Raw genomic sequence first — 12,380 nt, forward strand, 5'->3', positions numbered from 1 at the left:
TGTTCCAAATTCTCAAAACGCAGCGAATCCAAATTCCCAAAATCCAACCCCAAATACCTATAATTCTCAAAGTTCTCCAATCCGACCTATTCCACATAATTTTCAATATGATCCTAATATGTCATATGCTTCGAGTCCTCCGATTTACTATAATCCCGACGGTTACTTCCCTCTTGTGAATGTAGCAGGTAATCGGCCAATGATGTCGGGATACTTTCTTCGTACCCCGTATCCTCAAGAACCATATATGGTTCCTGAAAATATGAGAAGAGACAACTTTGGATCGTCCACCATGCCAGACGAATCTCCGAACACCGGTTCCGTTGCCGAGTCTGAAGTTCCAATAGTTCAGGAACCAAATGCAAACAATCAAAAATCAACGAAAATGAAGTGGACCAATGGACGTGGTGTACATTTATGCCAGAGTTGGTTGATAATAACCACAGATCCAATTATGGGCACAGATCAAGCGAAAAGGGATTATTGGAAGAAAATTGCAAGTTACTATAATCAATAGAAGAAGGAAGGTCCTGATGTGAATGACCAAACAGCTTCTTGTCATTGGTACAAAATTAGTAAGGATGTATATGGTTTCCATTGAGCATACACTACCATTAGGGATAGCCATCCAAGTGGTCACGATAAAGCACAAGTAATTAGTAAGGACAATGAGCTATTTACTCAGAGATGTAATAAAAAATTTACTTATTTGCATTGTTGGGAAATCCTCAAAGGACAACCTAAGTGACATGAGTTTTCAGATAAAAACAAAGCACAAGGTTCTTCAAAAAGAACAAAAAATTCTGTTTCAGGTGCCTACACTTCTTCAGGCTCAGGTCAGGAGGCAACTGAGGGTGGAACATAGGAAGCGGTCGAACAACGTCCAATTGGTCAGAATGCGGCAAAAAAAGCCGCTAAAGCTAAAAACACTGCCAATATACCTGATGGCTTAGATTGGGATGAGTTAAAAGTGGATAGAGAGAAACGACAATCATCTCTGATATTATTGCTCGTGCAGTTCAACAGCGGGAACAAAATCGTCTTCAGGAAATTAGTTTACAAGATTTCGCAATCCTCGGTAAAGATACCTCGACTATGGATGATGAAGCTCTAGTAGATCATCGTAAAATGTGCCACTATATTAGGACTAACTATAATTTTAATGCATGTTATGTTATTTTAATGTATTTTGAATCAATCTTATGCTATTTGTATTTACTTTAATCTATGCTACGAACCTATGTGTATTTATTTTAATCTATGTTATATGTATTTATTTAATGAATTTTAATTTTTTTTTTTTTTTTTTGTGCATTGGAATTACCAATCCCTCCTATTATAGGCTCATGGCTTGGCAACAAATTCATAAATTCATAATCGATATCATCGTCTTCATCTTCATAATATTCCACGTTTTCTGAATTAGCATAAACCCCGGCAGACTCATCTGCAAGATATATCTCTTTATATTCCTCTATTGTTTCTGAATAATCATTTGGAAGATTTCGCCAAGGACCATCATTCCAATTTTGACCAATGAGGTAGTTGTTTTTCTGTGGACAAGCTTCTTCTAGTTGTCTGGATTACGGAACGATGTTCAACCCATTGTTCACAAACAGAGAATGGATAAGCTTCATAAATCTCATGAAATGAATTAGATTTTGACAACTTTAGAAAGAATATGGCATGAATTTTCCTTTCCGTCGGACGCAATGCACGGTATTGCCTTATTTTCACACCCATCAAATTGGTGAACATATCTTTCCATGCATCAATAGGCATAAACCATTTTAGGAATGTCTCAACATTCGCATGAATATTACCTGCGATGAAAGCGTTACACCATTTTAGCATGCAAAATTCAAACGGAATGTAATGCATATAACATAGGAACCACAACATGTGAAGAGATCGGACTGGAAATTGGCCATCGACCGGAAGCTTAAAACAAATCATATATGGGAATAAAGGATGAAACATGCCTGGAGTAACAAAAGTATCTCCATGAAAACGAACAACATCATATTGATAAGATAACATATGTTCAGTGCAAGCTGGTCGGTCGAGGGTTTCGACAATACTCTGTTTAGGCGGAAAATTAGGAAAATTTTCATCTGTATTAGCATTTGGGTGAGATGCATCCATTTATGAATTTTTCAGTTGAAAATGAACTGAATGTAGAAGTAAGAGTTCCGAATGAGTCATAATTTATAGATGTAGGATAAATTATTATTCATTTCCAGGAATTCAATATTTGCATCATTATTCTTTGACTTCAAACTCCCCATAATTATTCGTATGACTTCAAACTCCCCATTATTGATAGTTTGACTTTAAACTCCCCATAATTATTCGTATGACGTCAAACTCCCCATTATTAATAGTTTGACTTCAAACTCCCATAATTATTCTTTCACTTCAAACTTTCCTATATATACATCTAAAATATGTAAACAAAAACTTAGAATCTAAAATATCATTAGTATCTCACCAAAATATCTTCTGATAGTAGTGCAGAATACGAGCTAATGATACAGAATGCGATTGAAATGATTCAGGAGGATGATGAACTTGATCTTTATTTACTTCAACAAGTACTACAACAAGTCGGCCACAATTCTGAACCTCGAAGGAGAAAATATGTAAGATGTGATCGGGAAGCTGTTGCACAATGTTTGTATAATGACTACTTTGCTCCTAAACCTGTTTATTCAGCTGAAGTTTTTCGCAGACGGTTCCAGATGAGTCTAAATTTGTTCATACGTATAGTGGAAGACCTTGGAAATCACACAGCATATTTCCAACAAAGGGTCGATGCGGCAAAAAGAAGTGGCTTGTCTCCACTCCAAAAATGTACAGCAACTATGCGCATACTTACTTATGGATCTCCGGCTGATGCTTTTGATGAATACATAAAAATTAGTGAGTGCACAGCGTTAGAATGTGTGGAAAATTTTTGTCGTGCTATTATCGAGGTGTATGGGCATGTGTATATGAGGAGGCCTAATGTTGTCGATGTACAACGTTTAATTCAGATACACGAGGAACGCCATTGGTTCCCTGGGATGCTTGGCAATCTTGATTGCATGCATTGGGCATGGAAGAATTGTCTAGTTGCATGGAAGGGACAATATACCCGAGGAGATTATGGATATCCAACAATCATGTTTGAAGCAGTCACTTCAGTAGATCTTTGGATTTGGCACGCATATTTCAATGTTGCTGGGTCCAATAATGACCTTAATGTTTTGAGTAGATCTCATTTGTTCCAAGATAATTTAAAAGGAACAGCACCGACGATTCAATTTAATGTTAACAATAAGACATCTAATATGGGCTATTATCTAAATGATGGTATCTACCCCGAATGGGCTGCTTTTGTGAAAAGCTTTCCACATGCTAATGACCCTCAACGAATATGTTACAAACAAATGCATGAGAGCGCACGGAAAGATGTTGAACGAGCATTCGGGGTACTTCAAGCCCGATTTGCAATAGTACGTGGACCAGCACGTACTTGGCATAAAAAAAACTCCACGACATCATGGATACTTGTGTAATATTACATAACATGATTGTTGAAAATGAGAGGCACACTTACTCAAGAAACTTTCCAACTGAGGAATTTTCTCAGCTCATAGTTCCTGATGACATTCAACATTGGCATGCTCCGGATTTTGCTGCTTATCTCACAAGAGATTTACAAATCCGTGATAGAAACATGCACGGTCAACTAAAATTGGATCTATTTGAGCACATCTAGGAACGTTTCGGAATCACCGACCTTACTACTTGAACATCGGAAAATTAACTCTTTCAATCGTGTATTCCTTTTAATTTAATGCATTTACCTTATTCGTTTTTTTCAAATGTATGTTTCCTTAATGTAATACACTTTTGTTAATTACTGCAATCAATTAAAATTCGAAGAAAATAAATTATATTTACCTATTAATTTTTAAATCCAATTAAATAAATTATAAATATTTATTCGATTAATATTAAATATTGATAGATTTTTATTTAATTAATATTATTCATTAATGATTTTTATTATTATTATAAAATAGGTTAATTGATTAAAAGTAAAGAAAATTAAATATTATATGACGTGTGAGATCCGTGATTGTGACTAACCACTAGAGAGGATTTTTTGTTGGAGTTGTTTTGTGGAGCGAGTTGTTAGAAATTGATGAGGTGGTTGTTGAAGGGTGTGCAACCCTCCAACCACTAGAGTTGCTCTAATGGTACGCTAATTTTGAAGAGCGCTAATTTTGACATGAAACGACCCGAGACAGCAGCACACATTTGAAACAGGACTTGAAAAGCGGAGAAGCACCGCCCATTATAGATGGACAGTCGTCCATCACGTTATAGGTGAACCTCGGGTGAGTAACAGGCGAATTGGATGCATAAATCAGTGGGAACACCAATGCTATATTTGGGTACAACAAACTGCAGAAGCAGTAGAAAGCATAGCCAAAATCTGTAGAATACTTGCAACATGAAAATGCAAGAAATAGCAATATGATTGAAATGAAACTGCAGTCCTCATGACAATTAAAACAAAAGGATAATAGAGGAGGAAATCAAAGTGCAAACCGTTACAATCTTCAATAGATTAACACCTTAGTATGTACTTTGGTCGAACTGTAAGTAGAAATTAATTTATATAGATATGAACTGATTTACAACCATCATCTACCAATATTTAAACTTTATTATGAATTTCCCCGTTTCAGCAGGACTATTATTGGCCCCACGACCATAACCTATATAACATCTGAAAAAGATAAAATAAAGTTTTATTAGTAGATTTATGCAAAAGAAATAATTCTAACCACATTTAAATATGGGATAAGTTAACAAAATAGGCTTATGGTTTTTGGGGAAGTATCAATTTAGATACCACGTACAACATAACACAAATATAGGCTTAACATTTAAAAAATGATATCAATTTAAGTCTCGATAACGGAGTAATAATTGACAGACTTAAGTTCTGATTTCTCTCTCCACGTACAATTGACAAACTTAACGGAGTAATATCAACGACGTGTCTCGTTCCGTTATCGAGACCTAAATCGGTACCCTTTTTTAAACGTTAAGCCTATATCTCTGCTATTTTGTACGTGGGACCTAAATTGATACTTCTCCAAAAACCATAAACCTATTTTGGTACCTTATCCCTTTAAATATTTAGTAGATGTTTGTGAATAATTCCCTTAAAAAAAAGCTGGTGGAATTTGTTGCTAACTGGGATTTGACTCAAATCTTTAACAAACACCCATCAAGTGACATGCAAGTCTTTATACAGTCAAACAAAGATCTAATCCCAGTTAGCAATTGGCTTGGAGTTTCACAAGCAGATCTAATTTGTCAAATCCACATTTATATACAATTGGCTTGGAGTTTCATATTCTTGATGGATGTAAGCAATTTCAAGACCCGTCATGTTGAGCTTATCTTTAATTTTTTAATAAAAGATCGATTTTTTTTATTATTAAATGATTCCAGCCCTTATTCTTAACATAAGCCAGAACCAGAAACCAAAGCAAAAACCTCGATTTAATTGGATTCTTATCAAAACAAACCATTTACTTCCAACTGGTGTGAAGCAATTGTTAAGTCTTAAACAATAGCACCATAATAACCAATACCTATTTCCCAATTTAAAATAAAATAGAAGATCAAAGATTAATTTCACAAAAATGAAATATTACAAAATTCCATGTTTAACAAATCTAACTCACGCTAAGATGGAGGACAAATATGGAGAAGTTATGTTCGTCAAATCAGGCTAGAAATAAAAAAGATAGTCTTTCATCTAGTCTGTGAATATATTAGAAGCCTATAAACAGTTATAATGAATCCTGTTCATAGAAGGCGAAAGAAATAAAGGAGAAGAGAATTGAGAAATGTGACTGATAGTATATGCATTAGGCATTCCAAAGGTGGTGAACTAGAGAAATTTCGCGAGCTTACCAGGAGTACTAATGGCATTTCTAGGATATCGACACTGGATCTAATGATGGTGACTTTTTTTAACAACACATGATCTAGATAGTGATGGAAGCAGCATGTGTTGTATACCTTTATCATGCCTTTACACCATGCAATAGGTATGCAACCAAGGTAATAAATAACTTATCTCTGCGGTGATAGAACAGCATCAAACAGGATACTGGTAATTAAAAGACCAAGGATAGCTGATTCATCTTCCAGAACTACCTATCAACTAAAAACTAACAATGGCTACTCCCTGTCCCATAACTCAAGAACTTTCAACTTCAATAGAAAAAAAAAAAATCATGTGGCTTCAGAAAGACAATAGACATAATATGAAATATTTTTGTGTACGATTTATGTTATGAAAAACATGGCCTGTGTCGACCAAGCTTGAATAAAACTGACCTGTGCATTTCAGTTGTCACTTTAAGTGGTTTAACGTTTGGGAAAAAATTCTGAAACCCACAAGATTTAATTGTAGGTTATGCTTAATGTGGATTCGAAAACAACAATCAGAAATATGCTTAAAAAGAAATAATGTTCGAATGATATGTCCAAGAATTTCAGTCCCACAAAAAGAGAGCTTTAGCTTTCCACAGAGAATCACCGGAGATAATAGGTTTCACTACTAAAAGAGAAAACTGAGATCAAAGCAAGAGAAATCCAATAAATGTTTTTACATCAGCAATATTAAAAGCAACTTTCTTGCAAAATAATGCAATTCAATTGATTAAAACAAATATATTTCTGTGCCAGTACAAAATAAGCAAAATGTGAGCAGCAGTTTAGCAACTCAATAAGCACATAACGGTACACTGTCAAAATGTAGTGTGGAAGGAAAATTATTCCAGTTTATTGAACAGAAATTAATCTCGGACATGACACTATCCTAGAGTAGTTTTATGGGTTATGGGGCCACTTACAACATACTTCCTCTAATAAAGAAAATCTGCATATCTGAGCTAGTTCTGAGATGGATTATAAAAGTAGTTTGTATCAAAAGCCCAGCTTAGCCACTTGACAGAGTAGTACTGAATGTGTATAACCTCTATGTTGAGTCATTAAGAACAATAGTCGTCCCGCAAATACTTAGTTTTCAACTTCTAATACATACAATCACCTAGGAAGCACCAACATACTCATATGGGTGCGGCAAACAGCATTTTGAAAAAATGTGAGACACAGGGACACCCCAAATGTATATATAACATCCATAATAAGTTGCTATATCATCAAAGAAACATTTAATACTTCAAACTAGTTAACCTGCCAAAAAAGGGACGTTTGCTATATTCTTTTCTTTAGATTTTGATTTCTTTTTATTATTAGGTTTTTATTTTATGTTTTTATACATCAACCCCTTTTTTTTGTAAAATTATTAAAAAAAATCCCTATATTCTACTTAATTAACTCAGAAGTCATTTCCCCATATTAAAAAAAAAAAAATGAGGGGACACTTATTTTGGAGTGTCGGATGTGTGTCCCTGAGTGTCTGAGTGTCCAACGCTCTGGCGTTAACCTCCTAGAAGCATCGGTGCGTCCTAGAAAATCACACACAATATACATACTTAACGACAAATCTTGAACTAGGCCAATGGATCCATAATGTAGATAGATAAGTGAAGAATCGGGATCGGTTAGCTGTTCTTTAGATGTGATAGTTCAAACAATTGTCAAGACACAAGGGAAACAGGTAAATTCTTTTCACTGGTATGTAAGTGAAAATATGGTTTCAGGCTCTACATTACCCTAAGACTAATATCTCATCTGCATTGTTCTCTGCCAAGAAAATAATAGCATCTCTGTTAAACAGCAGTTGTAAAACATGCAAGACAGTACGAGAGAAATGCAACCAAGTACTATCACAATAAACACTGTTTCACTTGTCACATATGCATTGTCAAAAAGCTGTTACTTTACTACGCATGCAGCATATATGTATGTAAACCAAAATTGCTACTTACTTTATCTGAATAATGCTTGAAATTGATGCAGTTGCAGAAATTATACTTAATTTGAACCAGAGCTTGCAGCACATGAAGTTTGCATATTGGCATTCATATTGCTTATATAATTGCCGCCGCCGCCAGCAGCCTCTCGTACTTGTTGGTTGTCAGGTTCTACAGTAGAACTGGCCTCCACACTGTTTGATGCAGAAGAAGTATCAGTTCTATTATTATCTCTAGTTTCCAAACGCTCCATCATTCGTGATACTGTTGCAATTCCAGCATTGACCTCTTTTCTAACCTCAGAACCAAGATCTTCCATACTAGTGTTGCGAGAGAAAAACCTCTCTTTCCATCCTCTTGTACTCTTTGAAATTGATTCTTTGTATCTTAAAATCAATATTAAGTTATTTCAGAAAGTTGAAAGGCAAATCTTGTTCACTATATAAATTAAAAGAAAGATTTGAATATTTTTTATACCTCATTGAAACAGCATTGAGTTTAGATTTGATAGACTCTGAAAATGTCTGAAGTTCAGATGGTCCTGCTCTATCCTGACTATTTGACGAAGATTGTATAGGAGACCTATAGGAAGATAATACAAAAATGCACTTCTTAATTTATCAATTAAGAATGAAATTACGAAGTATTTATATGAAACTATGTTCATTTGTTGAAACTTTACTATCAATTAAGAAAAATGCAAGAGAGTTAGAGGAGAAAATATAAGATGAAGTTAAAACAATAGAAATACCTATTTTGTGAGAAAGTTTCATTCTGACTGGAGGTATGAATGCTAGATCTTGAAGCAGTTGCCTGATCAGATTGAAAACCAGAAGATTGTGGTGCACTTGGCTGTATAGAGTCTTCCTGTACATTTGTAGGAAGGGAAGATGGACTGGACACTGTAGTTGCAGCAATAGTTTCATCCTCTGTTCTCTGAGTTGAAGAGGTAGAAATTGGTCCAGCCAAAGGTGCATTAGGATGACTTGAGAAAACTAAGAACTGTTGACGACCTTGAGCTGATGATCTATTCCTCTGGCCTTCCCTTCTAACAATGTGGCGCCGCCCCATTGCAGCTGCAGCAGCTAAATGCTGGATTATTCGCTCTTCAAGTTCAGCATCATTTAAACCCACTGGCAACTGTGGTAAGTTCAGTCATTTAAACATGATTTTGATAACATGAGTTTTGACAAGTGTCAAATATTAATATGAATTGGGCCTTAACTATAAGCTTAAGCTTTTAGTTCAATTGGTTCCATGAATCAGAGCCTCTTGACCAAGTGATCGAGGGTTTATTCCTGACAACCCCATTTGTTGATTTAATTTCAACACATGGTAAGATGGGCATGTGTTGTACACGCTTCAAACCCAGTGGGCATTTGCGTACGGGAGTCTGTCAGATATTAATATGAACAGGGCCTTAACTATCAGCTTAAGCTTTTAGTTCAATTGATTCCATGACAAAAAGAAAATAAGAAATAACAAGGTTCCAACTAGCACAGGTGGAGCACAAACATGTTGTAATTCGAAGTCCCCGAGAGTTGGATGGCGAAATATGGTGGCATTTCTGGACTGATTGAACCTAATATTCCTTTCATGTTCTACAGCTTCGAGCAATTCTTGACTGTAACAGTAAGCTAAATAAGTCCTTGTCCTCAAACTATCAGTACAAAGAAATCATGTAAAGATGACAGCATAAGATGAACCTTGTAGGATCCTTCATGCTGATAGATTGCCAGCACATGGGGCATTGTGAACTCCTTTGGCACCTGCAAGACCAAAATGAAACTAGAAGTTAGGAAACATATTCTGGTTGCACGTTTGAGGAAAAAGAGGACTAAAGATGATATGATATTTATCGGGCACTAAATTCAAAGAAGAATCAGTAAATATGTATAAGCTAGCATGATGGCATTATTGTCCCGGTCGCACTACGCGTCCCCGCTGAGCGAGGGTCCGGGGAGGGGTCCCACCACAAAGGTGTACTGGGGCAAGCCTTCCCCTGCCAATTTATTTGGCAAGAGGCCGCTCCTAAGACTCGAACCCGTGACCTCTTGGTCACACGACAACAACGTTTACCGTTGCGCCAAGGCTCGCCCTCCCATGATGGCATTATTGTATTTTAATAAAAATCAAATTGTGAAACTTGGACTCCATTTGGGCTTTATACTCTTACTTAGTTCACGTTACTTTTCCACCTATATTTTATATTCTTGCAATATAAGTCTTTTATATTTATGAATTAGAATCCCTTTTCAATCAAGTTTTAGGATCTATGCTATATATTTTAATTCAGAGCTTCTTGTTAAGCCCTAATTAATTTCTATTATTTCAATCACAATGTCTCTATTAAAGTGTAATGCTAATTGTTGAGATTTGATTAATCTAAATGGTACAACTACTTCAAAATCATCACCACATCATTTGGACAATATATTGTTATCAATGACTGATATGATATAGAGAAAGTACAGTTAAATCCTACTAACTTCTCTATAGGTACTTTCAAGTTCCAAAGCAAGATTAATCGGTAGAACGTAAACAAGCACTGTTAAAAGCTCTTCTAAACCATAATTTAGTTTGATTGATCATGCATCAAAAGGACATAAAATATGTAGATCTTTTCCAAGCCTAAGATTGTCCAGCATAAACGATATATGATAAACCTTCAAAGCTCGTGATAAATAAAACATACCATTCAAGGACGCACTGAAGATGGAACTCATGCTTGCAACTTGTCACCTAAAAAAAAAGATAAACCAAAGTACCATTTCAGGACCTGATAATAAGAACGGGACGAAAAAAAGCTAGTCAGTGGACATACAGTTGAAGGATCAGTGTCAGAGAAGGGCTCAAGGCAAATGCTACAAGCATCATCACAGGCATCCTGGATTCCACCTTCCACAAAAGCTGCAGCTGATGTCAAATGTGCATCAGGCTTCGAAATCTCTTCCATTCCCTATAATACCAAACCACATAGAGCATGATTTACCATTCTCATACAAAAACAACTAGTCGATTATCAAACTCAATAATCATAAAACTTTGGCTTCTAAAAAACAGTATGAAAATAATTCTTATCTTAGCAGAAAGGCACTAAATATACTCAACAAAAATTTCAGAAACAATTTCAACAACAATCAACGAGACTGGGGATGAAAATATCCTACAGATAACGACTTAATTCAGAACTGAGGAAATAAGATAAAACACAATGACAACGGTCAAAAGAAGAAAATAATCAAATTCTAGTTTGAGTGGAGTGTTGAACCGATACAATCTTTCTTACCTCCATGAAAACTCGATGATGGTTTGATCCTGCTGGTAGGTTGACAGAGATCAAGCTCCAATAGCAAGAAAGAAGTAGGAAACGCCTAGATTTGGAGAGAGACACAAAAGTCAGACTCTGATTACGCGGAGATACAGAGATAAGAGAGAGATTTAGGGGAAAAAGGAAATAGAAAGTCTTTTTTTAATTTAGGCTTAAAAGCACTGTTTGCCCATGTATCCAAAATTTAATCATTTTGATTACATTTGGTCTGATCTATCATTTGATTACATTTGGTGACTGAACTATTCCAAATTGATGAACACTTAGATTCAAATTTAACCAAATTATTATCTATATTTTGACATTTAAAGTTAAACTTAATAGATTTTAGTTTAGGATTTGTTTTTTCTTTTTTATTTAATCTAATTAATTATTTTCACATAATGTGGAAAAAAAAAACTTTAAAACATATCACGTTTCAAGTTTAAGTGTCAAAATATCATTACTTATTAATGAGATAACGATTTCATTAAGTATTCATACAAATTGGGTGAAATTTCACCAAATGGGATAGGTCAAGGGATAAATGTGACCAAATAATAGGTCAGGGACCAAATGACACAATTTTGGATAGGTCAAGGGCCAAATAATGCTTTAAGCCTTTAATTTATTTGTCTACTTATAAAATGAAGCGATGACCGGAGCCAATAAAAAAGACTAAGAGCATCAATACATTTTCAGTATCACACGTGAAAATATACATCCATAATGATAACCCACTATAATCTATTAATAATAAAAAAAAGGATAATGCTATTTACCGCAATATTTTTTCCACCTACCGCACTCTTTTGACATTTATGCCATTGTCATAATTTTTTCTCAAAAACCAAAACTTTTTTTCCTCTCTTTTTGAATTTTTTTTTAAAATGGATTTGGCCTAAACGGGCAGCGCGAACCGTTCCACCGTACGGTGGAACGAATGGCGCTCTCGTTCCATCGTACGGTGGAACGAGCATGCCGTTCGTTCCACCGTACGGTGGAACGGGAGCGCCATTTCCACCACGGGTGGAACGGGCAGTTCGTCCATTCCACCCGTGGTGGAAAAGGCACGTCCCGTCCATTTAGGCTAAATTCATACGGATTTCGCC

General features: G+C 35.5%; 1 protein-coding gene across 4 annotated transcripts; it reads right to left on the minus strand.

Moving 5' to 3' along the window:
* Positions 1 to 4,511: 4,511 nt before the first annotated feature.
* On the minus strand, positions 4,512 to 11,431 carry LOC136222358 (E3 ubiquitin-protein ligase RHF2A). Of its 4 annotated transcripts, none has more exons than XM_066010032.1 (9): positions 11,248 to 11,430; positions 10,783 to 10,917; positions 10,654 to 10,700; positions 9,665 to 9,727; positions 9,474 to 9,582; positions 8,710 to 9,098; positions 8,436 to 8,540; positions 7,974 to 8,344; positions 4,512 to 4,783 (listed from the first exon to the last, which is right to left on the minus strand). In XM_066010032.1, exons 1-8 carry the CDS (start codon positions 11,251 to 11,253, stop codon positions 8,020 to 8,022), a joined length of 1,179 nt encoding a protein of 392 aa, XP_065866104.1. In that variant the 5' UTR covers positions 11,254 to 11,430; the 3' UTR covers positions 4,512 to 4,783; positions 7,974 to 8,019. The 4 variants fall into 4 exon arrangements, with proteins under 4 accessions (XP_065866104.1, XP_065866106.1, XP_065866107.1 ...); XM_066010034.1 differs by lacking the exon at positions 4,512 to 4,783 and adding an exon at positions 4,804 to 6,650 and having other exon boundaries at positions 11,248 to 11,431; XM_066010035.1 differs by lacking the exon at positions 4,512 to 4,783 and adding an exon at positions 6,660 to 7,550 and having other exon boundaries at positions 11,248 to 11,431.
* Between the last annotated feature and the right edge of the window lie 949 nt (positions 11,432 to 12,380).

Source organism: Euphorbia lathyris, chromosome 3 (genome assembly GCF_963576675.1).
Source record: "Euphorbia lathyris chromosome 3, ddEupLath1.1, whole genome shotgun sequence".
NCBI lineage: Eukaryota > Viridiplantae > Streptophyta > Magnoliopsida > Malpighiales > Euphorbiaceae > Euphorbia > Euphorbia lathyris.

Excerpts from the sequence above, each read along its gene's own strand:
- LOC136222358 (XM_066010032.1), bottom strand. Across the intron at positions 9,728-10,653 it reads CTTCAGTGCGTCCTTGAATG|GTGCCAAAGGAGTTCACAAT; the intron begins GTATGTTTTATT and ends TTGGTCTTGCAG. Across the intron at positions 9,583-9,664 it reads AGCATGAAGGATCCTACAAG|TCAAGAATTGCTCGAAGCTG; the intron begins GTTCATCTTATG and ends TTACTGTTACAG.